Source organism: Nilaparvata lugens, chromosome 5 (assembly GCF_014356525.2).
Source record: "Nilaparvata lugens isolate BPH chromosome 5, ASM1435652v1, whole genome shotgun sequence".
Classification (NCBI taxonomy): domain Eukaryota; kingdom Metazoa; phylum Arthropoda; class Insecta; order Hemiptera; family Delphacidae; genus Nilaparvata; species Nilaparvata lugens.
The window spans coordinates 37,771,613-37,796,097 of NC_052508.1; the positions used below are offsets into that span (position 1 = coordinate 37,771,613).

Below are 24,485 nucleotides of genomic sequence, written 5' to 3' on the forward strand. Positions count from 1 at the left end.
TAATATGTTAAATTGTAATAAGGGCAAGAGTCAATCCACTTCCAAACAAGACGAATTTAATATTACATGTGTCCACCAAAAAATTAACTTAGATTCGCAGAATAATAGAAATATTGATATTAGTTCTGAGCACTTGAATATTCTGAACTGTTCAAATAGTTTGAAAATAATTCATCAAAATATTGATGGAGTTATTAGTAAGTTGAACCTTTTAGACAATCTGCTTGAAGAAGAACAACCAGACATTCTTGTATTGAATGAACATGGTCGGAAAGAATATGAAATAGCTTATCTAAAAATATATTTAAATATATTAATATATATTATATATAATATATATAAATAAACTGATGTATAACATTAATTAACTTTCTATGATTGGGAGAATTATTCAAAATATCTATGTTATAATCACCGGCAACAATAATTTTATCAGAAATTTTTTTTTTAATTCTATCAAACAGTATTTCAAGCCTCAAAAAATACATTTGTGTCTCCACTTGGAGATCTATACAGGTCCACAACAACATAAGAATCCTTACCTATATAAAACTTGAAACCTTGGACCTGTATAGATCTCCAAGTGGAGATACAAATGTATTTTTTGAGGCTTGAAATACTGTTTGATAGAATTAAAAAAAAAATTTCTGATAAAATTATTGTTGCCGGTGATTATAACATAGATATTTTGAATAATTCTCCCAATCATAAAAAGTTAATTAATGTTATACATCAGTTTGATTTATACTGCAGTGTTAAAGATCCAACAAGAATTACAAGATATAGTAGGACAGCCATCAACAACATAATAACAAATATTAATTGTGAATCCTATGTTGCGCAAGTAGTACACACTTTGTTGTTGGACCATACTGCACAGTTTTTCTATCTACAATTTATTAGCTCATGTTTCTGGTAGATTTAAAGCAAGTCGGATACCGTTTAACGCTCCTGTGTACAGCTGCTCTCAGGAGAATATTTCATTTCATTTCATAATTTCTTTATTCATAAATTTGTACAGTGTATACAATGAATAGTGTCATAAATATATATCTTTGATTAGATACAATTAAAAATAAAATACATAACAAATAAAACATCTACAGAATACAACAATACAAACATACAATACAATTCAACTCATAGGAGCTGATCTCATTCATTCAAATATTCTTCGATATTATAAAGAGCTCTTCTAGTTAACATGATAAGTTACTAATGAACTAGATGCAAGTATGTCTGACATTCATGAAACAGAAAATATTCTTTTGATTGGAGATTTAAACATAGATACTTTGCGTAATAGTAATCTAGCAAATGAATATAGTAGCCTTATGCATATGTATGGTCTAAGATCTCTTGTGAATAAGCCAACTAGAATTTCATTTAAACAAAAACATTTTGGAGAAATGTAAATTTTAAAGAAGATAATGTAATAAGCTCTACAGAAAACCTATATTACTGATCACTTCTGTACTACTTTTCACGTGAGAAATCCAAACACATTTTTTAAAGAAGTAAGAGAGGTCTTCACAGAAAAAAATAATTATAAGAAATTTATAGAAGGGCTAAAAAAGAAAGTTGGAGAAATGAAATTTCCTTCAATGATCAAAATATAGACTTAGATGATAAGATTGATAAATTTTGTAGTAAGTTAATAAGCAATATTAAATCAGCCAGTGAACAGATAAAACTAAAAAATTAAAAGTCTTAGTCGAGCAGCGGTGACGAGCGGACGTGTTTGTGGTGACAAGGAGTGAATTGTACTATTGTTTGCAGCTTATCTATTATTGAGTGTACTGACTTGTTTATCGTGACCGTCTACTCATCAAACTCGTATTCTGTTTAGCTCGCATATTATAGATACGTTTGAAATATGAATAACTGCAACGTTTGCCTCGGCAATTTCAGTGATGAAGACTCAATAATTTGTGCTTCGTGTAAACAAAAATGTCATTACATCTGCCACTATTTAACCGAAAAGAACTTCAAAAAACTTTCAAAGGATAATCGGAATAAATGGAAGTGCAGTGCTTGTAAACAGGTGTCTGTGTCACCAGGACAAGAAGAGAGTTAAATGGAAAGTGATGTTTTAATGCGAAAAATGACTGTTTTATTTGAACAGTTTTCAAAATCGTTGAAAAAAGATATTGATCAACAATTAGGGGAACTAACTCACTCAGTAAAATTTGTTTCGGATAGTTTTGATAGTTTCAAATCGGATATCGGAGAAATCAAAAAAGCTAATGAACAATTAATCACTGAAAACCAAAAATTGAAAGAAGAAGTGAAATTTCTTTCTAAGAGAAATGAAATATTAGAAGAATATACCAGGAGGGAAAATTTATTATTAACCGGTATACCTGCAACAAAGAACGAAAACATGGACGAAATCCTACAAGGCGTAGCCAGTGCTCTCCAAGTGTATGATTTTTCATCAAACGAAATCAGCGTCGCTCACAGACTGCCATCCATGAACCGAGAGACTACACCGATGATTGTCGTCAGGTTCGTGAGAAGGAGTATTGATTGATTGATTGAGTACTTTATTTATGTAGATTACAATATATACTGGCTTATACACTTATATACAATAGCTTACAATACAGCAAAATTATAGATGAATTTACATAATATAGACTAAGAAAATAACTATTGAACTGTATATGATATGAAAAAGCAATTTGTAATATAATAACTATAGATAATAATCATATTGTTATGGCTTTGGACATATCAATGTCCATTCTTTGGGAAGAATATTAAAAATATCCTCCCCACTAACTCTCTACCAAAACGTTAATTTCGTTATTTAAACTAAGGATTTATTTATTAATGGAAATATTGTAAAAGTTTTAATCAATATGAATATTGAAGAGAAAAAAACAGAAAATTGATAAAGTAAAATAATTATATAGGTAGATAAGATCAAATAATTGATTAATAAAATGAAGTAGGCTGAAAGTAGATCAGGGTTATCAAATTTCAGTAATATACAGCAGTATGCAGTGGATAATTGAAATAACATGAGTTTATATAATATATATATATATACAATTCATTCTATAACATGGTTTAAAGGTTTATATTGGTGGAATGGGTGAGGGATGGTTGTCATGTGATCGTTCTAGGGCCGGACAGTTTCAGTCATTTGTTCCAAAATATGTTTTTTTTAAAAGGGTATGGGGTATTTTTAAAAGAGTATGAGGGACAAATGGATGACGGCTTTCCAAACCATAAGCAGAGAAGATAGGAGCAGCCCCGGAATCGACGTGAAAAAAATCAACAGAAACCTGCCGAACGGACACTTCAGGCTAATGAATCAGCTGACTGCCAAGAGTGCTAAAGAACTGAAAGCCGCTCGTGAGTTAGCTAGGGAAAATGATTGGAAATTCGTCTGGTTTCGTGGTTCACAAATGTGCGCTAAAAAGTCGGAGGGCTCACCTGTATTCAAAGTCAAGGGACTGGACCATCTGAAAAAAGTTATCAACGGAGAGGAATAAAGTGTTGCTACAGGTTTGATTAAACATTTATTATGAATGATCTCACGCAATTTGTAGATAGTATTAACAGTGTTAGGGAATGTGAAAGTACCGATGAATACTTGAACTATATCCAGCCCCTTAATTATGAATTGAATATTTTTAGTTTAAATATAAGAAGTTTGAAAAGAAATTTTGATCAAATTCTCATTATTTTGAACAGCATGAGAACAAAATTTGAGGTTCTAATTTTTACTGAAACCTGGACTTCTGAAGAAGAAAAATCACTGTTAAACATTAATGGCTATAATTTATATATAAAAAGTAACTCCTTGAATCGTTCAGATGGAATTGTCATGTATGTAGCTAATAGTATTTCCTCGAAAAAAATTGATAGTCCAAACGAATATCCTTTCTTAGCTGTTGAGCTGCAAACTAAAAATAATAAATATTTAGTAACATCCGTTTATAGATCTCCTAGTACAAGTATACCTTTATTTATAGAACAACTTGATAATTATATGAATGGTTCATGCTTTAATTTTGATTATTCATTAGTGATAGGTGATGTAAATATTGATTTGTTATGTAACTCTAAAAAAACGCATGATTATTTGTCTATTATGAGTTCGCATGGGTTGAGTCCTTTGTCAATAGAAAAACTCGTCCTGCTTCAAATACTTGTTTAGACCATATTTTTTCTAAATCCAAACATAATGACTCATTAAAAACTGCTGTATTAGAAATGTCAATTACTGATCATTATGCGACTGCTCTTCACGCATCAATTAAAAAAGATGTTTGTTCTCGATCTAGTAAGCCATGTAAGTTTATTGAAGTGAGGAATGTTAATAAAGAAAAGTTGTTAGAGGAGAGTGCTTTAATGAATTGGGAGATTGACGCGAATAGAAGTATTGAAACATTAGTAAATGAATTTGTAAATAATGTAAAAACGTGCATCAGTAGAGCAACAGTTATTAAAAAGGGTTATTTAACTAAAAAACATTTGAAACCTTGGATGTCCAATGGAATTCTAAAGTCCATAACTATAAGAGATAGATTATATAAAAGATTGAAAAATGAACCATTTAATGTAGAGCTGAGAAGGAAATTCCTGTCTTACAGAAATAGAATAGTAGATCTAATTAGAAAAGCAAAAGATTTATATTATCAATCAGAAATAAATAAAGCTCAAGGTGACCCTAAGAAGATATGGTCTGTGATAAATCAAGCAATTATTGGGGTAAATAAGAATTCACAATTACATGTAAATCAAGATTTTAATGCTTTGAATGACTATTTTGTGAATGTAGGTATAAATCAAGCGCAGGAAATTGATATACATGGACAGAATGAAGATCAATATTTGGAACAAACAATAGATATTTGAAAATGCATTTAATTTCAATTTTGTTACTGAAACAGAAATCAAGGAAGTAATCAAAAGTTTGAATGATAATAAGGCACCTGGATGGGATAACATATCCAACAGCGTGCTAAAACTATTAACTGACACAATCTCTAAACCTCTTTCAGACATTTTCAATTGTTGTTTTTCATCTGGATACTTTCCTTTGCATTTCAAGCATGCAATAGTTATTCCTTTACACAAGGGGGGGGGAGTAAAGAAATACCTCAAAATTATAGACCAATTAGCTTGCTAAGTTCTATTTCTAAAATTTTCGAAAAATTGGTAAAGAAAAGATTAGTTGAATATCTAGATGTTAATAAAATCCTTGATAAGAGGCAGTTTGGTTTCCAACAGGGTAGAAGCACAGAGGATGCATTGGAGTCCTTAACTGAGACAATATACAATGGTTTCAAAACAAATAAAAAAACCTTGGTAATGTTTCTGGACCTGGCCAAGGCTTTTGACACAGTACCACATGATAAAATGATCCAGAAACTATCTAATATTGGTATTCAAGGAATAGAGTTAGATTTCTTTGAAAGTTATCTAAGGGGTAGAAGCCAAATCGTTAGCTGTGGTGGTAGTAATAGTGAGATTAGAGATGTGACATGGGGTCTACCTCAAGGGACTGTATTGGGACCAGTTTTATTTTTGATCTATGTTGATAACCTGCCTAGTGTACTGGACTCAGTTGGGTCTAAGACAATTTGTTTTGCTGATGACACAGCACTTATCTTCCAAGAAGGTTCCTGGGAAGATGTTATCAAGCAAACAAAAGTGGGTTACTATAAGGTTTCTCAGTGGCTAAAATGTAATTATTTGAGACTAAATCTTGGTAAAACAAAATGTATGACCTTCAGTCCAACAACAAGAGGAGATCTAGATATGAACAGGCTTTGTTTGAATAATGCTTGTAACAGGTATCCATGTGATTCTTGCAATGAGGTTATTGAGAGTGTAAACAATTACAAGTATCTTGGTATTTTTGTTGATAAGCATCTACGCTGGTCACCTCAGATTAGCTACCTTTGTAGAAAATTAAGGGTGGTCAATTTAAAAATGTACATGCTTAGAAGTATTTTGAGTCTAAAATTACTAAAATCTGTTTATTTTGCTCTATTCCAATCCTTAGTTCAGTATGGTAATTCTATATGGGGAGGAACTTTTGATTCAACTTTAAAACCTCTATTTGTTTTACAAAAGTTAGTTATCAAAACAATAATGAGGTATCCGAGAGATTTCCCAAGTGTCACATTGTATCAAAATTCCAATCTGTTCACTATAAGACAATTGTTCATTTTAAAGACTATTAAGAAACATGTGCTCAAATTAAAAAATATTCAAAATTTTCAAAGAGTAACTAGACAAGTCGCTCAAAACTTAATCACAATTGAAAGAGTTGATAGCACCCTATCCCGTAGAAGTATTTCATATTTGAGAAATAAACTCTATAATAAAGTTCCAAGAGGATGGTTGTTAAAGAAGCCTAAAATAAAAGATTTCCATACCTGGGTGAAAGAAAATTATTTTTATTCAATTAATGAATAAAACCAATTTTTAACCAACAGGTTTTTTGCTCTTTTCAGGGCTTATAACTCTCCAACCATGCAACATAAAAACATATTAATATCGTACATTTGTAGAGAATTAAATTCTCTTTGAAATGATGTGTTATTTCACTATTCAAAGTTTGCCTTTCATTGTTATAGCAGCTTTAATGTAAGTGGTTAAATTGTCATTGCTGCAACAATATTGATCGTTTGACAATGACATTTGAAGGGGGTGTCTGTGATTGAGCGTGGAAGTAAAACGCTGAAAAATGCAACTTTTAAACCACCTTCATCTCCTTAGCACATGTGTTAGGAATAGGGACTTTTGATATGTTCTCCTCCTAACTAGTCTCAACAAAGATGCATAGCCAAAATTTAGTTTAAAACATTCCCTCCAAATACCTTTGTCAATTGGTCTATTGTTGCAAAAATGAAGATTTCATTAAAGATGCTGCAAAAGGTGTAGGGAAATTCGTAAAAGTATGAAATTATACATCAAATTGAAGAGAATTTAATGCCTTATAAGCTCATAATCAGCATGGATTTTTCCGATCGATTTTAGAAAAGTTATAAGAGCAAAAATAGGAGAAAATTGGTGGCAAACGTGTTTTTTTTTTCAAAAATGTCACACGTTCAAGAGCGGATACCTCGAAAACTACAGGAGATATAAAAAAGTTGTAGAATGAATATTAGGCCTATAGGAAATTATGTAAGCTTTAATTTGTTATATGACAGTCAAGTCCTTAGGGTATATAGTTTTTGAGTTTTATGCGATAAAACAGTGGGTAAGGGTGGGGACTTTTGATATGTTTACCTCCTTACTACCCTTAAATTAACAGATTTGTGGGTTCAAAAGTTGTCTTCCAAACATTTCTCTCTATACCCTTTTTGAGCATTCATTGCCTGGACTAACATGAATGTGAACTGTACTTTGAAACAATCTTATGGAAGGAAACAAAATAAGAAAATGAATGGATATCAGATTACGGAAAAAATTATTCAGATAAGAAACATATTAGAATTAGTTAAGATCAAAATAGATAATGGAGAAATAGTTGATAGGGAGCTGATAAAACGAATTCAACAAAATTATGACAGTGAGGTTGTACAAGACAAAAAACAATTTATTAGTAATTCAATTTTAAGTGCACCAAATAAATCTAAGGAAAGCTGGGAAATAATAAATGAACTCAGAGGCAAAAGAATAAAACTGCAACCGAATATAGAGCTAGAACAAAATTGAGAAATCTCTACAGATCCTAAAGAAATTGCTAATGCTTTTGATAATTTTTTATTTCAATGGCTGAATATATTAAACTCAAGTAAGAATAATGACAATGCTTCTTTTTCTAGGAAACTCTACCGTGAAAACTGCCTCTACTTTTTTCCAACAGATAATAATGAAATACTTAATATAATAAAAAGTATCAGAACAAAAAGTAGTGTAGGGTTCGATAATATTCCAATCAGCATAGTTATATCATGTTGCAATCAAATAGTCGAACCTCTAGTTTTCATAATTAATAACACTCTTCAAACAGGCATTTTTCCAGATTTACTCAAAATAGCCAAAGTTGAACCACTATTCAAAAATGGTGTCAGAAATGATATTAATAACTACAGACCTATTTCCATTTTGTCAACTTTTTCTAAGATTTTTGAGAAATTGATATATAACAGGATTATGACTATCTGGAGAAATTTGATTTAATATCTTCCTGCCAGAATGGCTTTGTGACGGGGAAATCTACTATATCTGCCGCTGTATCGTTCATTGAAGGTATCTTAGATACGGCTGATAAAGGAGATTACGTAATGGGGTGCTATTAGACTTATCTAAAGCATTTGATAGTGTTGATATCAAATCCCTTATCAGTAGGATATCAAACGTCGGAATACGAGGTGTTGGGGGTAATATGATCAAGTCTTACTTGTCCAACCGCTATCAATATGTTATAATAAATTCTGATACCAGGTAGCTGATTCAATGCCTCTCAGGGTCACAAGAGGTGTACCACAAGGATCTATTCTGGGACCTTTGCTTTTTGTGTTGTACACCAATGATCTGCATTCATCTGTCCCAGTAGATGTTAATGTTACTCTGTATGCCGACGATACAACCCTGATGTTTAATGATAAGAGCCTCAATGAACTTGAAAAAAATGCCAACACTCTTACAAACCTCATTGTTCAATATTATAACGAGTCGTTTTTGTCAGTCAATCCAAATAAGAGTGAATGTATGCAATTTGGTTTTAAAAATTATTTCTTTGAACCGGTCATTAATATTGGAGACTCAAAGGTGGAAAATGTCACAAACAAATCTTCTAGGTCTGGTAATTGACAGAAGCCTTTCTTGGGATGCTCATATTGAAAAACTTGCCAGCCGTATAAGTACTAATTTATTTGTCCTGCGAAACATCAGCATACGCTATGTACCCCTAGACACGGGAAGAGTCCTATATTTTGCATTGATTTATTCACACATTTCTTATGGCATTGAACTTAAGGAGCTACAACTTTGCAGAACAGGAATAAAATATTTATTTTGCAGAAAAGGGCAATAAGATACCTAGCAGGTTTAGGCTTTAACCACACTTGCCCAGATGCATTCAGAAATCTTTCAGTTCTCACAGTTCCTAGTATTTTAATTTATAAAGTAATTATATGTTAGTGGTAAAAAATATAAACAACTTGACAACAAATTCAGATGTACTCCATCATAATACTAGGCATAGAAATAATATCAGTGTTCAGTATCATAGACTTTCTCTTTATAAGAAAAAGCCCAGTTATATTGGTGTGAAATTATTGAATAGGCTGCCAACTCATTTAAATCCTAGGACGCATTCCTTTAAAACATACTTATATAGGTTCTTAGTTGATAGAGTTACTATAGTAACTCCGAATGAAATTTTAAATGGAATGTAGTGTGTTTCAATGTTATTTATGTATGCCAATGTAATTTTAAAGTATGATTTACATATTAACTTGCCGTGTGAATTATCTTTTATAAAGTTTTTTGACTGTAAATCTTCCTGACTGTATGAAAATTTTCTGTATTATTGTTGAATAAAATGAATATTCTATTCTATTCTAAAATAGAGTGTGGATGGCTAAATAATAATGATGTTTCATTTACTCAAGAGCTTATACAAACATAGAATTCCGTCATATGAAAATTTATAGGCAATACAATATAGGCTATAATATAAATTCCATTGAATAGTCCTTATATATTCCATTCAATATAAATCTTATCGTAGCAATGCATACAAAATTATTATTTGCTTTACTGCAGAATAAGTCCAGATCATAATAAGGGCAGAGTAAAGTAGAGCGGTGGCATAGCAGCCATCCACATTCTTGCGCTCGTCGTCATTTGGCAAGAGTGTGGAAGTGGCTTTATAGTAAAAGACAATCAAAATCAGCACATGTTATCAAAATAAATTAATCTAATACCTTATATTAAACCATTGTACATATTCTTAATGACTCGTATTGAAATCACTTGCGCACAGGATTTTCCTTGCAGGTGATTGGTTTCTTATATTTTTGCTGAACGGTTTGTTTCCTTGTATATTTTTTGTTTTAAAGAACCAGTAAAGAGTTTTTTATTTAAATCCAATCCTTATTTTTACAATGATGAATAAATCAAGGGTAGACTATGTTTATGATTAATAATACCATTTTTATTCCACAGATTGACTTGGATACAATTGATGTGAGCAATTTGAATCGTCAATTCCTATTTCACAAAAAGCATGTTGGTAAATCGAAGGCTAAAGTCGCTTTGGAAAGCGCACTACAATTTAATCCAAACGTATCCATAACTGCTTACCATGATAGTATTATCAGGTTTGTGAACTTCTATATAATACTACTATAAATATATAACTTACTTTATACAGGGTGATTCACGAGGATATGCGGTAACTTTGAGAGCTCATTCAATATGTAAAAATAATGAAAAAAACTTATATAAACATAGGTCCGGAAATGTTTCGTTAGCGAGTTATACAGGGTTAAAGATTTCGCCTGGATTTCAGTTCCGCTGAGTAAATGAAGACTCTCTGAAATTCTGGGAAGTTAAATTTAGGGGCAAATGCCATTGTTTCTTATGGTTTTTTACCTGAAAAATTGATTAGAACAGGTCCCAGAACTGTAAGATGAGTAGTTTTTGAGTAATCCAGTGTAAAATGCAAAAACATTGAGTAAAAAACACAATTTTTACATTTGGCCAGCAATCGCTTTGTTATTTTACCAATAAACTGATCAAATTTCAGAACAAAACTTGTAGAAAATTTAATTCTAAACAAAACGGTATGATTAAAGTATACAGAAAGTGAACAGATAATCGATTAAAGGAAGTTTTATTGAAAACTGTAATGTAAAGTTATGCAATAAAATTACAGTAAATGCTCAAAAATGTTGCCATTAACTTCAATGCATCTTTCTGCTCGATTAAGAATTGCTCTTGTTGCTTTTCGTAGTTCTACGGGGCTCTCCTTTAACTGCACAAAGGCTTCATTAATTCGATCAAGTAACGCCTCACGGGAATTCACTTTGACCTCGTAAACATGATCTTTCATCCATCCCCATATGCAGAAGTCCAATGGCGTATGATCTGGTGACCTTGGTGGCCAGTGTATAGGACCACCACGACCGATCCATTTATTTGGGAACTGATGATTTAGATAGGTGGAAACATCATTTGAAAAATGTGGCGGTGCGCCATCATGCTGGAAGTACATCTTGCGTCGCGTTGCAAGAGGAACATCTTCCAGCAATGTCGGTAATTCTTCTTGAAGAAACTGTAAGTACGCCTGACCTGTTAAGCGCTCTAGAAAAATAAACGGTCCAATTAGCTTATCATCAATAACACCACACCATACATTAATGTTAAAAACGGTATTGAAAGTTACGTTCAATTGTTGCATGAGGGTTCTCTTCTGTCCATGAATGTTGGTTTCGTAAATTGTTGATACCATCACGAGTGAACTGTGACTCATCGGTAAATAAAATGTACTTGAAGAGTTGACGATGATTGACTAACCAATTGCAGTACTCCAATTGGATGTTCATTGTCTCCTGGTTGTAAATGCTGTACTTTTTGTTTATGGTAGGGATAAAGGTTGTTCTTATTAAGTGTTCTCCAAACTTTACTTTGCGAAACCCTAAACCGCTTTGAAATACGTCTTGTACTAATACCTGGACTACGTTCAACAGCAGCAATAATGTTTTCTTCTACATTAACATCATGTTGGTGAGGGCGGTCAGACTGGATCTTTACGCTTGGAAGTGATCCTGTTTCCCGTAACGTACGAAATGTAGAAATAATGGTTCTAGCATTTGGAATTCTACGATAAGGGTAACGTTGTCTGTATTCTTCCACAGCGATTGTAGCATTGCCTTCACATACGCCGTAAATAAACACCATATCGGCGTATTCTTCAGTTGAAAATAAGTATGGCATTACTACTCCAACAATTTAATAATTACTATGGACAAAACAATGCTAACACGGACTGAAATTCAATACGACGAACAGAACAATACACACGTGGACTAAAACTCAGTTGTTACCTCTCAAGGAATTAAAATTCTACATTTCAAATCACATCATTGTTGATCAGCTGTTATTGTAGTGCCAACTTATGAAAAACAAATTATCCGCTCAACATGTGTATTTTTTTTATTATTTATGTTTGTTGTTTATGTTTATTTCTTTATTTTAAAACTGTGTTTTAATATTATTTTATTTTGAAATTTTAGTAAAAAAATTAAGGTGTTAAATTTAAGTAAAAATCATTAACTTTTTACAGATCTTTAATAAGAAATCAACAGAGTTATTGTCGGCCAAATGAAAAACGTGTGTTGTTCTGTTTTCAATAAAACTTCCTTTAATCGATTATCTGTTCACTTTCTGTATACTTTAATCATACCGTTTTGTTTAGAATAAAATTTTCTACAAGTTTTGTTCTGAAATTTGATCAGTTTATTGGTAAAATAACAAAGCGATTGCTGGCCAAATGTAAAAATTGTGTTTTTTTACTCAATGTTTTTGCATTTTACACTGGATTACTCAAAAACTACTTATCTTACAGTTCTGGGACCTGTTCTAATCAATTTTTCAGGTAAAAAACCATAAGAAACAATGGCATTTGCCCCTAAATTTAACTTCCCAGAATTTCAGAGAGTCTTCATTTACTCAGCGGAACTGAAATCCAGGCGAAATCTTTAACCCTGTATAACTCGCTAACGAAACATTTCCGGACCTATGTTTATATAAGTTTTTTTCATTATTTTTACATATAGAATGAGCTCTCAAAGTTACCGCATATCCTCGTGAATCACCCTGTATACAGGGCTGGTGAAAATTATGGGAACAGCTTCATATTTCAGTTACAAGGGTAATTTGAGGAAGGTTTGATTGGAGGTCCTATTCCAATCAAAAAACTACATTTCTATAGTTCAAAATTATGGTCTGCCATTTTGAATCTAACTTCATTTTTTAATAGGAAGTGGTCACGTGGTTCATTATTTCCATACAGAATTTCAAGAGAAATTGAATGATGAATACCTCCTATAGAATACTCAAACTGTTACGAAGATATTTACATTTAAAAATACGTACCAATAAATCATAAAAATTTAAATAATTGAGTACATTCAAAAACTCAAATTTCATTTCCAACCCTCTTTATTATAAATTTACTTAAGCTGATAGAGCTGAAAAATTCAGAAAACGTAAATTTTGAGCGTATCTTTGGCTAAATATCGAAGTCCTCACAACATACGATTTTTAGACCCTAGCTGAGCCTTTGTACAAACTTTAATAAATATTTTCTATCAATTATTAAAAAAGTGAGAAAACATAAAAACGCCGATTTTGGGCGTATCTTTGACGAAATATTGACGACTTCTCATGACGAAATCTTTAGACCTCTGTTCCAAATTTGAACTTTTTTGAAAAAGCAAAGAAAGTGGAAAATTATGTGCGTATGTTTTGTTAACCAAATTTGAAGATTTTTGTGAATTAGTTTTAATGAGAAATCACAGAAAAATGTTGGAAAATACTGAAAAACCGCTAATTTTGGGCGTAATCAAGAAGTCTTATAGAGAAACGAATGTATTCACCCTAGCTAAACTTCTGTACCAAATTTGAACATTTTCTCTGAATTAGTTCTTGAAAAATCTGAGAAAACGCAGAAAAAACTATGGTGAACGCTTGGAAAACACTGTGAAAGTGCTCATTTCGGGCTTACCTTTGGCGAAATTTTGAAGTCTTCTCAAGACTAATCTACTAGACCCTAGCTGAACTTCTGTACCAATTTTGAACATGATCTGTCAATCAGTTCTTGAAAAGGCAAAAAAAACGCCGATTTTGGGCGGATCTTGAGTGTTATTTCAAAACCCTTCCAATACAACATTTTAATACATCAGTTGAGCCTTTGTACCAAATTTGAACATTTTTTGTCATTTAGTTCTTGAAAAAGCTAAGAAAACGCAGATTTTGGGCGTATCTTAGGACATTTTTTTTTCAATTCCATCTTAGTGCTCCTCTAGAAGGCTAACTGAACAAACCTGTAAAATTTGAACGTATTTGGTCTTGTAGATTTTTAGCTCTGTTGATTATGAATGAGTAAGTGAGTGAGTGAATGAATCAGTGTCATTTCGCTTTTATATATTATAGAATATATAAAAGAATATCATCGATACTTATTTCATTTTTTCATTTTCATTTCATTTTTTTCATCTCACTGACCACCTATGAAAGGGGTATAAGGATTTGTTAATTATAATCTAAGTCGTCAATCTTTGCATTCTATAATGCAAAAAGAATTCCTCACTGGAATAAGGACAAACCTGCAACAACTCCTCCCTCACCTTAATTCTGAACTTTTCACCTGTAAGAGCTTTCATGTGTGTTGGCAATGAATTATAAAGCCGAATTCCTGCACTCTTTACCCCCCTCTCATACATACCAGTTCGATGAATGTCGTCTCTGAGGTTTTGTCTATTTCTGGTATTGTATGAGTGGAACAACTCTCCTGTATTAAACCTATCTTTATTCCTATCAATAAAACAAAGAGCCTCTAAAATATATACACCTGGTAGTGGGAGAATCTTTAACTCTTTGAAATAATCTCTACAACTTGCTCTAATAGATTCACCCACCATCACTCTAACTGCCCACTTTTGAATCCTAAATATATGTATTGCATGAGTTGAATTGCCCCAAAGTATAACACCGTATGAAAGAAGAGAATGGAACACAGCAAAATAAACACTTCTAAGCGTTCCTGCATCCAGCAATTTCTTCACGGTTCTAAGAACAAATACTGCTGAGTTTAGTTTGCTTTTTAGCTGGTCTAAATGAGGTCGCCAGGAGAGTTCAGAGTCCAGCACTACTCCAAGTACCGTTGCCTCGTTTGCTGAACCTATGTTTCCATCTCTCGTATCCAATACTGCTTCCCGAGCCGTCCTGAATGGAATCTACTTAGTCTTATTGTAATTTAGTACCAACATATTTGAGGCCAGCCATTCTTTTAGTTTCTGAAGAGCTCTTCTACTTTCAGATTCCATATCATGCTGACTGTTACTTTTCAATAAAATACTTACATCATCAGCGTATAAAACACAGTGTGCTGGCTCAAGGTGTGGTGGCAAGTCGTTAATATATAGAAGGAAAAGCAAAGGACCAAGGACTGATCCCTGAGGGACCCCACTCCTCGCCTGTAACCATACCGACTGATACACAAAAGAGTGAGACTGTATTTCCACCCGCTGATGTCTCTCATCAAAGTATGATACGAACCACTTGAGAACCTTGCCTTCAAAACCATATAATTTCATCTTTTTCAATAAAATTTCAATGTTTACAAGATCGAAAGCTTTGGAAAGATCGGCAATCAGGCCACATACCCTGGATCTTCCATCCACAGAATTCAGCACTTCATTTATAAAAGAAAAAAGCGCATCACCTGTAGAAGTGCCGGGCCTGAATCCAAACTGTTTAGGGGACAGCAGTTTTAACTTGTTCAAGTACTTTCTTAATCTGTGGAGCACTACGTATTCGAATATCTTTAGAAATACAAGTGGATTGGCAATCGGTCTGTGATTTTCAGGAAGCTTGTGGTTACCTTTCTTATAAATGGGGACTACCTTAGAATATTTCAACTTTAACGGTACACAACCGGCTTTCATTGATTCGTTAAATATATAAGTCAGAGGTTCAATTATATGTTCGGCTGTTTGCTTTACTAGATAGTTTGAAATATTTTAATGATCATAGGATTTTTTATTTTTTAAAAATTTAATTATCTTTCTGAGTTCTGTTCTACTTATTGGATCAAATTCTTTCAAGTGGAAAGTGCGCGACTGTCGATGAACACTGCTAAAGAACTTTAAAAATTCATCTACGTCAGAATATTTACAGATACATTGTTGTATTTTCAGAGGAGTATTTATAAAATAATTATTTAGTAAATCTGCAGCTTCTTTGCCTCCTTTTATAATTCCAGTTTCATTGGCTATGTTTGTTTCTAATGTTTGAGCGGTACTCTTTCCTGTCTCAGTCTTAACTAGTTTCCATATTGCTCTTGTTTGATTTGAAGATTTTTTTATAAATGTACTAGCGGCAATTTTTTTGGCGGCATTCAGGACCTTTCTATAAGTATTTTTATAAATTCTAAAAAAGGATTCTAAGTTAAAGTATTTCATACCTGACGATGTAATTAAGTGAATCATAGTACCTACCGATGATGGCATTTTCAATAACAAGCTCAGTGTCTTCAATCTGTCTCTAGATATCCTAATACCTTGAGTAATCCACGATAGCTTATCTATTTTTCCCCTGCCCACTGATCTTTCTGGAACATATTGATTACAGTGACCTATATAAGAGTTCATGAAGCTATTGAACATCGTATCGACATCTGTAGAATTGTAAACAGAGCGCCAGCATTCATTTGAAAGCCCGTTTTTTAAAGCTGTTACATTTTTTTGATTAATTACTCTGTACTTTTTACTTTTCCCGAACGGTAAACATTTTTTCTCCTCAGAATTGGATTTTAATTTCTGTAATTTTAGTCTAGCACTACCACCATCGTGATCAGAAAAAGAGCAGGGAATAGTTCCGCCAGCAGAGAGAGCTGATGGATAGTTCGAAATAATGTAGTCAATTTCTGTGGCTGAATCTTTAGTCACTCTTGTTGGGCCCTTAGTTATTTTGTTTAAATTGAATGTTGTTAATAGATCTTTGAACAAACTGCTGTTTCTATCATCCTTATTGTAATCTACATTTAAGTCACCGCATAAACATACTATTTCACCTTTCTCTTTTGTGACTTTCGGTAAAACAGATCTAAGTGATTCGATAAAAACTTCGAAATCCGAATTGGGAGCTCTATACAAACATAAGACTATTAATTTCTGTGGCATCTTTTTCAATCTCAATTCTATAGCGGATACTTCAAATACACTCTCAATAGCTAATGAGACTATGTCATTTCTGATATTACAATTGTTGATAGATCTGTCACGAACGAATATACAGGACCCACCTCTATTTTTTAGTTGTCTACTGAACTGTGATCTCAAACTAAAATCAGGAAGAGCAAAAACCTCTAATTCATTCTGTCGCAGCCAATGCTCAGTCAGACAAACAATATCGAAAGAAGTTCCCTCTTGTGACAATAGGATTTCGATGTCTAATTTAGAGTTCAGCAAGCCCTGGCAGTTAACGTGAAAAACCTCACATCCTATAAAAAATCATTAGTATTGGACAAAACTGAGATATTTGAGCACACCTGATTATCCATTGACACGCGCACCGCCCCACCACAAGACTCACCTGCATTTCCTCTTCCTGTACTGAGTCGACTTTCATTCATAAGTTGTTCTTTCAAAAGTACCCTAAGTTTAAGTTTTCCTTTAATCTTATTCAGATGGAGTCCATGTCTTTTATAGTCAGCTATTTCAAAATTTCCCATATCCATGAGGTCGATTCCATCAAGCTGTGAGATCTGTCCGCTCAGCGTCAGTAGGCTGAGTTGTAGTGTCAACTATGTCGTTTGTTCCGGCTAGTACAATTACCCTATCGTCAAAATCGAAATCGGAAGTCAATTTTTCCAAGTCATGTGTTACTGCCCTGAAATCCCCTCCAGGTTTTGCCATTACCGTAGCTTCATAACCATCGTCGTGCACCATACGATTTAATTCCCATCCCAAATCCTTTCCGTGGCTGTCTGCTACTACCAATACTCTCCTTCTCCTTTTTACCCTAGCTTTACTTGAAGGTTTCTTTGCATTTCTAGCTTGCTTATCATTATCTACATCGTTGTGCGCTGCATCACAGTTATCTAAAACGCTAAAATAGTTATTTGTCATAGTAACGGGGTTTTGAGTTGTTACACGGTTGAAAACTGTATCGCCTGGAGAATAAAAATTTCTAAGATCACTCAATTCCATGTCAAGACTTTTATTTTCAGCTCTCAGTACTGAATTTTCGGCTTCCAGCACCTCAATACTTACTCTCATCTGTTCAATTATTGCTTCACTTTCCATCAATATCTTGTCCACGTCCATAGAGTGATCAATTACGTCATTCCATTGTTTTTTAAGTATTTCCATATTCTCAACCAGTTGATTATTTTCTTTTTTAAGTGATTCTATGGTGTCGTTGCAATGTACATTTGATTGTTGAAAATCTGAATTCAAAGGAGACTTGGAAGAATGTGGTGTACTACTTGAGAAAATAGTGTGAATAGAGGATACGATGTCGGCTGTGTCGTTTAAAGAGGCGAGAGATTTATCTAGTACTGCCTGGTTATCAGGAATTGTCCTCGGTGAGCTGTTCAAAGTTAACGAATTATCCCCTCGTTCGCTGCTAGTTGAATTTGGCGGATGATTATGCTCATTAGTTGGATTGGACATAAGCAACAATTCATTATCTGTTTTTATTGAAATGCTACAATCCTTTTTTAAACAGCGCCAGACTATGTGACCCAGTGATGTAATTCTAACCTTTCTGAATTTATAGTCATCATGTATAACGGCCTCATTTCCCTTATTTGTTGTGGCTGCTTGCAATTTCATAATTGAATAATACTTTAGGCTTGCAATAATATAATACTATAATTATATAAATAGTTTTATATGAATAAGAATGATAAAAATGTTAGGATTTTATTCTTCTATTAATTTACTTTTGTTAGTTTATTTATTTAGAAAATTAGAAGGAATACTTTAAATTTAAAAATCTATTCAGTTGATTTAAGTTTCAATTTAGAAAAGTGGAAATGGAATACTCTGTCGTAACAGTAACAATCACTAGGTAACGAGAAACAATGACAAGGTACGATTCCACTAAAATATTTCTCTTCTATTTAATCATTATAAATTTATGGTACTATTAATTATTTGAATATTATAACTCTACTTATCAAATTACTTGATAATAATTATTAAACTGCCGAAATAGTAAATTTGAGTGAGTTGATCTACAAAACTTCTAATATATTATTATTTAATATTATGATATGCTATATTCTTTTTAAACTTTGATCAATAATTCTTTATTCAATATTTTACCAGTCAGAAGATTTCTTCTCAAATAAAATTATATTTCAATTACTCTAGTCAGGCTCACTTTCAAACAGTGTATGAAAATCACAGCACATGTAGAGTCGCGCGTGCTCTGTCCACCAGCAGACCAAGCCCGACTAAACAAATCCAGAGCAGTTGTGCTGAGTTTACATTGAAATGCACCCAAGCACAATATTTGCAAGGACTACTGATAATCACAAAAAATAACAATTCGCCTCACAACCAAAAATGTACACAACCCAGTTGGTTGAAATAAGTTTATTTAATGAGTGAAAGCTGAAAATCAAGTGAGAAGAAAGTCTGACAAATTTGTAGTTTCACTCACGTGAAAAAGACTGAACTAGCAGAAAAACTAGAAAAACAGTCAAAACTATTGAAATAAATAATTAAAACGATTAAACATGAATTGAAATTAAAGTAGTATAATCACTCACTTATATTGTTTTGAATTATTATAGTCCTTGTTTTAGATAATAAACTTTTAAAAAAGAAGAGGAAAGATAGAAAAAGTAGAAACGAAGAACTTTGAGTAAAGACAAAAATTATGAAGCTCAATTTAGTAAAAGGAAAATTTATGGAACGTTCTTTAAATACAATTATTACTTAATTTGGTTTTTATAATAGGAATGTAGTAAAGTATTAAATTGTTTAGCAAAAGAAAAAAATTATGGAACGCACAGTGTTCTAGAATAAATTTGAAGTTACTGTACTTAATTTAAGTTATAATTGAAAAGCAAATAGAAATGCAGCAAGAAGAAAGGGAATCGAGGAAAAGAAAAAAATGCTCTATTTGAGAGAACCTGTTATCTTTAGAGTTCGTACCAATATCAATCAGAACCAGTCGTTCAACGATTCTTATCAAGACGATAAAGGCACATCCGAAAAACAAACTAGTGATAAAGTAATAATATACTGTAAGGTAAATTTTAAAACTTCAACTGAGTTGTGGTCGATGTTGTAGTAGAAACGTTCCATGATGAAATAAAAACACATAGATGTTGTCAGTTTTCTACACTTTGTACACGACCATGGTCGTGTACCAAATTAAAGTGTAGAAAACTGACAACATCTATGTGTAAATTTTAAAATTCTCTATCGTTCAACCTGTCTTCAAAAATCCTATCACTCGCTCAAAAATTCTAACCTCCAATTCCGATCAAGGTACACTACATAGACATATAATAAAATACTTACAGTTTCCAGGATCAAAATATCAAAGCACACTAAGAAGTAACACTTGAATAAAAACGCTAATACCCTTTTGGAGACATGAAAAACACATTTATCGAAATAAACACCATTAATTGGAGACACGATTTCACCACCAACTTCTCACTGCAGGCAGGCCTGCCAACCAATCAATCCATACTTATGTGGGCGACAACCAATAGATTGATGAATTTGTTTTGTTGTTCCAGCGCCGAATATGAAGTGAACTTCTTCAAACAATTCAACTTGGTACTGAACGCGCTAGACAATCGCGTGGCCAGGAACCACGTGAACAGGCTGTGTCTGGCCTCTGGCACGCCATTGGTGGAGAGCGGCACGGCCGGCTATGAGGGCCAGGTCGAGCTAATTGTCAAAGGAAAGACTAAGTGCTATGAGTGCAGCCCTAAAGCTCCACAGAAAACGTTTCCTGGCTGCACAATCAGGAACACGCCGTCCGAACCCATCCACTGCATCGTTTGGTCCAAATATTTGTTCAAGTAAGTGCCGTTCGTACAGTTTACATTACTAAACTAGATTTAGTTGATCGTGTTTAAGTTAATCTGAAAGTTGAAACTTGAATCGGGGTTTGCAATGCATTTATCAATCTAGTTTGAGTTAAACTAGTTTAGCGTTAAGTTGGTAATAGAATGACATCGTTTATAATATCAAGAAGGATGAATTGTAAAGGGAATTTGTTATTTGTTTACAACCCAACAAATTGAGTTTATACAGCTCGTTATATTATCACGTATACACTGAGTACCTTCAGAGGTAGGTGATTGATACCCAGGTGTTGCTCCTGGACGACTTAGCTCAGTCGTAATGTGGGCGGGGAAAGGAGGCAAGTCGAAGTTCTTCTTCTTCCTTCTTTGTGCCTTAGCTGGTGTGAACAGCACCTCCTGGTGCTTCTGACGGCGTGATGGTCGCTCTCTAGTCTGATGACACCACTTCGAGGTAATTTTGTATTGGCCCTACGGCCTCGGTTCCGCTCCAGTATAGTAGGAAGAGGAAGGATAGACGGGAGGGACGGCAGCCAACGGGCCGCTGTGCCCGGAGAGGATAGACGGTAAGGGACGGCAGCCAACGGGCCGCTGTGCCCTGGGAGGATGGATGGAAAGGGACGGCAGCCAACGGGCCGCTATGTCCTGGGAGGATGAGAGGAAAGGGACGGCAGCCAACGGGCCGCTATGCCCTGGGAGGATGAGAGGAAAGGGACGGCAGCCAACGGGCCGCTGTGCCCTGGGAGGATGAGAGGAAAGGGACGGCAGCCAACGGGCCGCTGTGCCCTGGGATGATAGTGGAAAGGGACGGCAGCCAACGGGCCGCTGTGCCCTGGGAGGATGGAGGAAAGGGACGGCAGCCAACGGGCCGCTGTGCCCTGGGAGGATGGGTGGAAAGGGACGGCAGCCAACGGGTCGCTGTGTCCTGGGAGGATGAGAGGAAAGGGACGGCAGCCAACGGGCCGCTGTGCTCTGGGAGGATGGATGGAAAGGGACGGCAGCCAACGGGCCGCTATGTCCTGGGAGGATGAGAGGAAAGGGACGGCAGCCAACGGGCCGCTGTGCCCTGGGAGGATGAGAGAAAGGGACGGCAGCCAACGGGCCGCTGTGCCCTGGGAGGATGAGAGGAAAGGGACGGCAGCCAACGGGCCGCTGTGCCCTGGGAGGATGAGAGGAAAGGGACGGCAGCCAACGGGCCGCTGTGCCCTGGGATGATAGGTGGAAAGGGACGGCAGCCGACGGGCCGCTGTGTCCTGGGAGGATGAGAGGAAAGGGACGGCAGCCAACGGGCCGCTGTGCCCTGGGAGGATGGGTGGAAAGGGACGGCAGCCAACGGGTCGCTGTGTCCTGGGAGGATGAGAGGAAAGGGACGGCAGCCAACGGGCCGCTGTGCCCTGGGAGGATAGGCTGGAAGGGACGCCTTAAAAGGCGTGAGCCATCCAGTCATCACCTTAAGAGGTGTACACCTCTGAGGCATCACCTTTAGAGGTGTATGCCACTCGCTATGAGCGTCATCTATACCTGTCCACAGGTACATATTTACATCGTCCATCCGTTAATCGGACTTTTATGCGTGGCTTGCCGGCCCGTTTACGCTTACCAGGTGTCGAGACGCGTTGACACAAAACTGGATCCTTATTTCTTGAAGGACCTGGTGTGGGATCCTCTCAATGTGTGACAAACGCTTTGGCAATCAAAGGTGTTGTTGACACTTCCACATTCATGTAAGTCAATGGTGGCATTGATTCTTTCCTTACCACCTTCCTGTTTGTTGAGCGTGGTGGGATTGTGGAATTGTCTTTAGAGAATGATTTCCTACCTTGGGTTATCCTCTTTGTGTTGAGCGTGAGGTTAACATCTGACTCGACACGAGCTGGCATCCGCCTCACTGTGACCTCAACCGTCTCTTTGTCATTTAAGGGTGACTTTGATCCTTTCACTATCACCCTCTGTTTTATCATGCGACGCGGGGGTGTCAGTTGGTCTGTGGAGGGTGGTATCCTACTTCGGGTTAACCTCTCCATGTCGACTGCTTGGCTAGATTCTGACTTGCTATGAGATGGCATTCGTTCCATCCTAACTTCCACAAGGAAGTCTTTGCACTGACAGTTGGAGCATAAATCGCAGCGTGTCGTTCAGAGTTGGTCATTCCATCACAGTGATCAACTAAGTCATCCCAGGTTGCTTGTCTCGGAATATATGACAACTCTGCCTTTCTATCAATCAAGGCATTGGGTTCGACTCTGTTCAAACCAACCTGTTTGAACATCATTCTGTTGCGACTCTTGTTGTCCGGAGATATGGAATCTATGGCTGATATTGTTGGGACTGTTGTTGTCCTACTCCCCAATAAGATTGATCGCGACATAATTGGCTGACTTGAAGGATTCAATTGGGGAGGATCCCACTCTCTATCTCTCGTGAATGTGTGAATAGTCACTTTGTTTTCATGCATAAATTCCATGCCTAATAGCAACTCTTGTTCAAGTCCTTCCATTATAAACACAGTCAGTGGAATGGTGATTTGTTCTATAGTTACATTAGTTGTCACCTTCCCATTTAATGGGGTAGATCGTCCATCAGCTAATATCGCGTGGTGACATGCTGGTTCCTTCCTTATCATTCCTATTTTCCGGATGACTTCATAGACCTCGTTACTCATATAATTAGCTTCAGCGCCAGTATCTAGCAACGCTTGGCACTTTCTACCACCGATTGTCACAGTAATAATAGTCGGTTGTCCCGTGATGTCTCTTTGATCACAGGAATCGTCTGTGTCTTTCGCACTACACCTGTCTTGTTTGATGTTTCATTGCCCTTTTGCATATTACAGTGGTTAATTGCAAGAAATTGTGAAATTTATACAGTTCGGACGGTTTTTCTTAGTGCAAAGTACCTGGTTTAACGAATTCCTGAACTGCATGACTGGTGAGTGTGGTACACGAGTGAGTTGCATGGACAGACCAAACACGATTTGAACTTTTCGACTCCATTTTTCGTAACCGGCATGCCCGTGATTTCACTTGTTATTGTTCTGATTACACTGAGAATCTGAGTGACTCTACTGCGACTTTATCGTGAACTGTACTGCTGTAGGAGTGACAGTGAAAGTGAAATTCTGATAACGCTGATAACTACAACAAATTATTTTTACAACTGACTGTTATCTATGCGGCTGACTGTTGTGAAGATGTGAAGTGGCTTATCATCAGCTGATCTTTGTTTACCTGCAACCATAGCAACAGATTCAGGAGAGGCATGACAACTGAGAGCGGTAACTTTGAACTTCTTTCGTTATAGATCTATCCATACTGTCCACCAAATAACAACTTAGTGCGGCAATTTTAGACTTCTTTTGGTATAGAACCCATAGACACTGTCAACCAATAAAATAATATTAGTATGGCTAATCAGACTAATACATTTCAAACCTACAAAACTTCAAAGAATAATACGGGATTGTTTTATAAGAGTCACTGCTTTAGAAAGAGTCATACATTAGCAAGCGGTGACATTAGCTGGCGATGTTGCACCACCGGCTGCTTGTCTTCAGTGATAACATCGGCGGCGATTGACTCGATTAAATATACTTCAGGAAATCATAAAAAGCATGCTGCACATCAGACACCGGCCGAGCTGTCTTATACAGTGAACGAAAAATGTCCAGTATCAAAATTGAAATCGTCACAACTTGGAAATAGAGCCTCACTTGATTCATTTC

The 24,485-nt window shown here is 35.3% G+C and overlaps 1 protein-coding gene across 1 annotated transcript in view; it reads left to right on the plus strand.

The window, feature by feature from the left end:
- The window catches only part of LOC111054957 (SUMO-activating enzyme subunit 2), an 86,343-nt gene that overhangs the window by 4,390 nt on the left and 57,468 nt on the right, over window positions 1–24,485 (plus strand). The window contains exons 2-3 of the mRNA XM_039429475.1: window positions 10,147–10,301; window positions 20,474–20,761. Of these exons, the coding sequence (XP_039285409.1) occupies window positions 10,147–10,301; window positions 20,474–20,761 (443 nt within the window). The remainder of the gene's footprint in view (window positions 1–10,146; window positions 10,302–20,473; window positions 20,762–24,485) is intronic.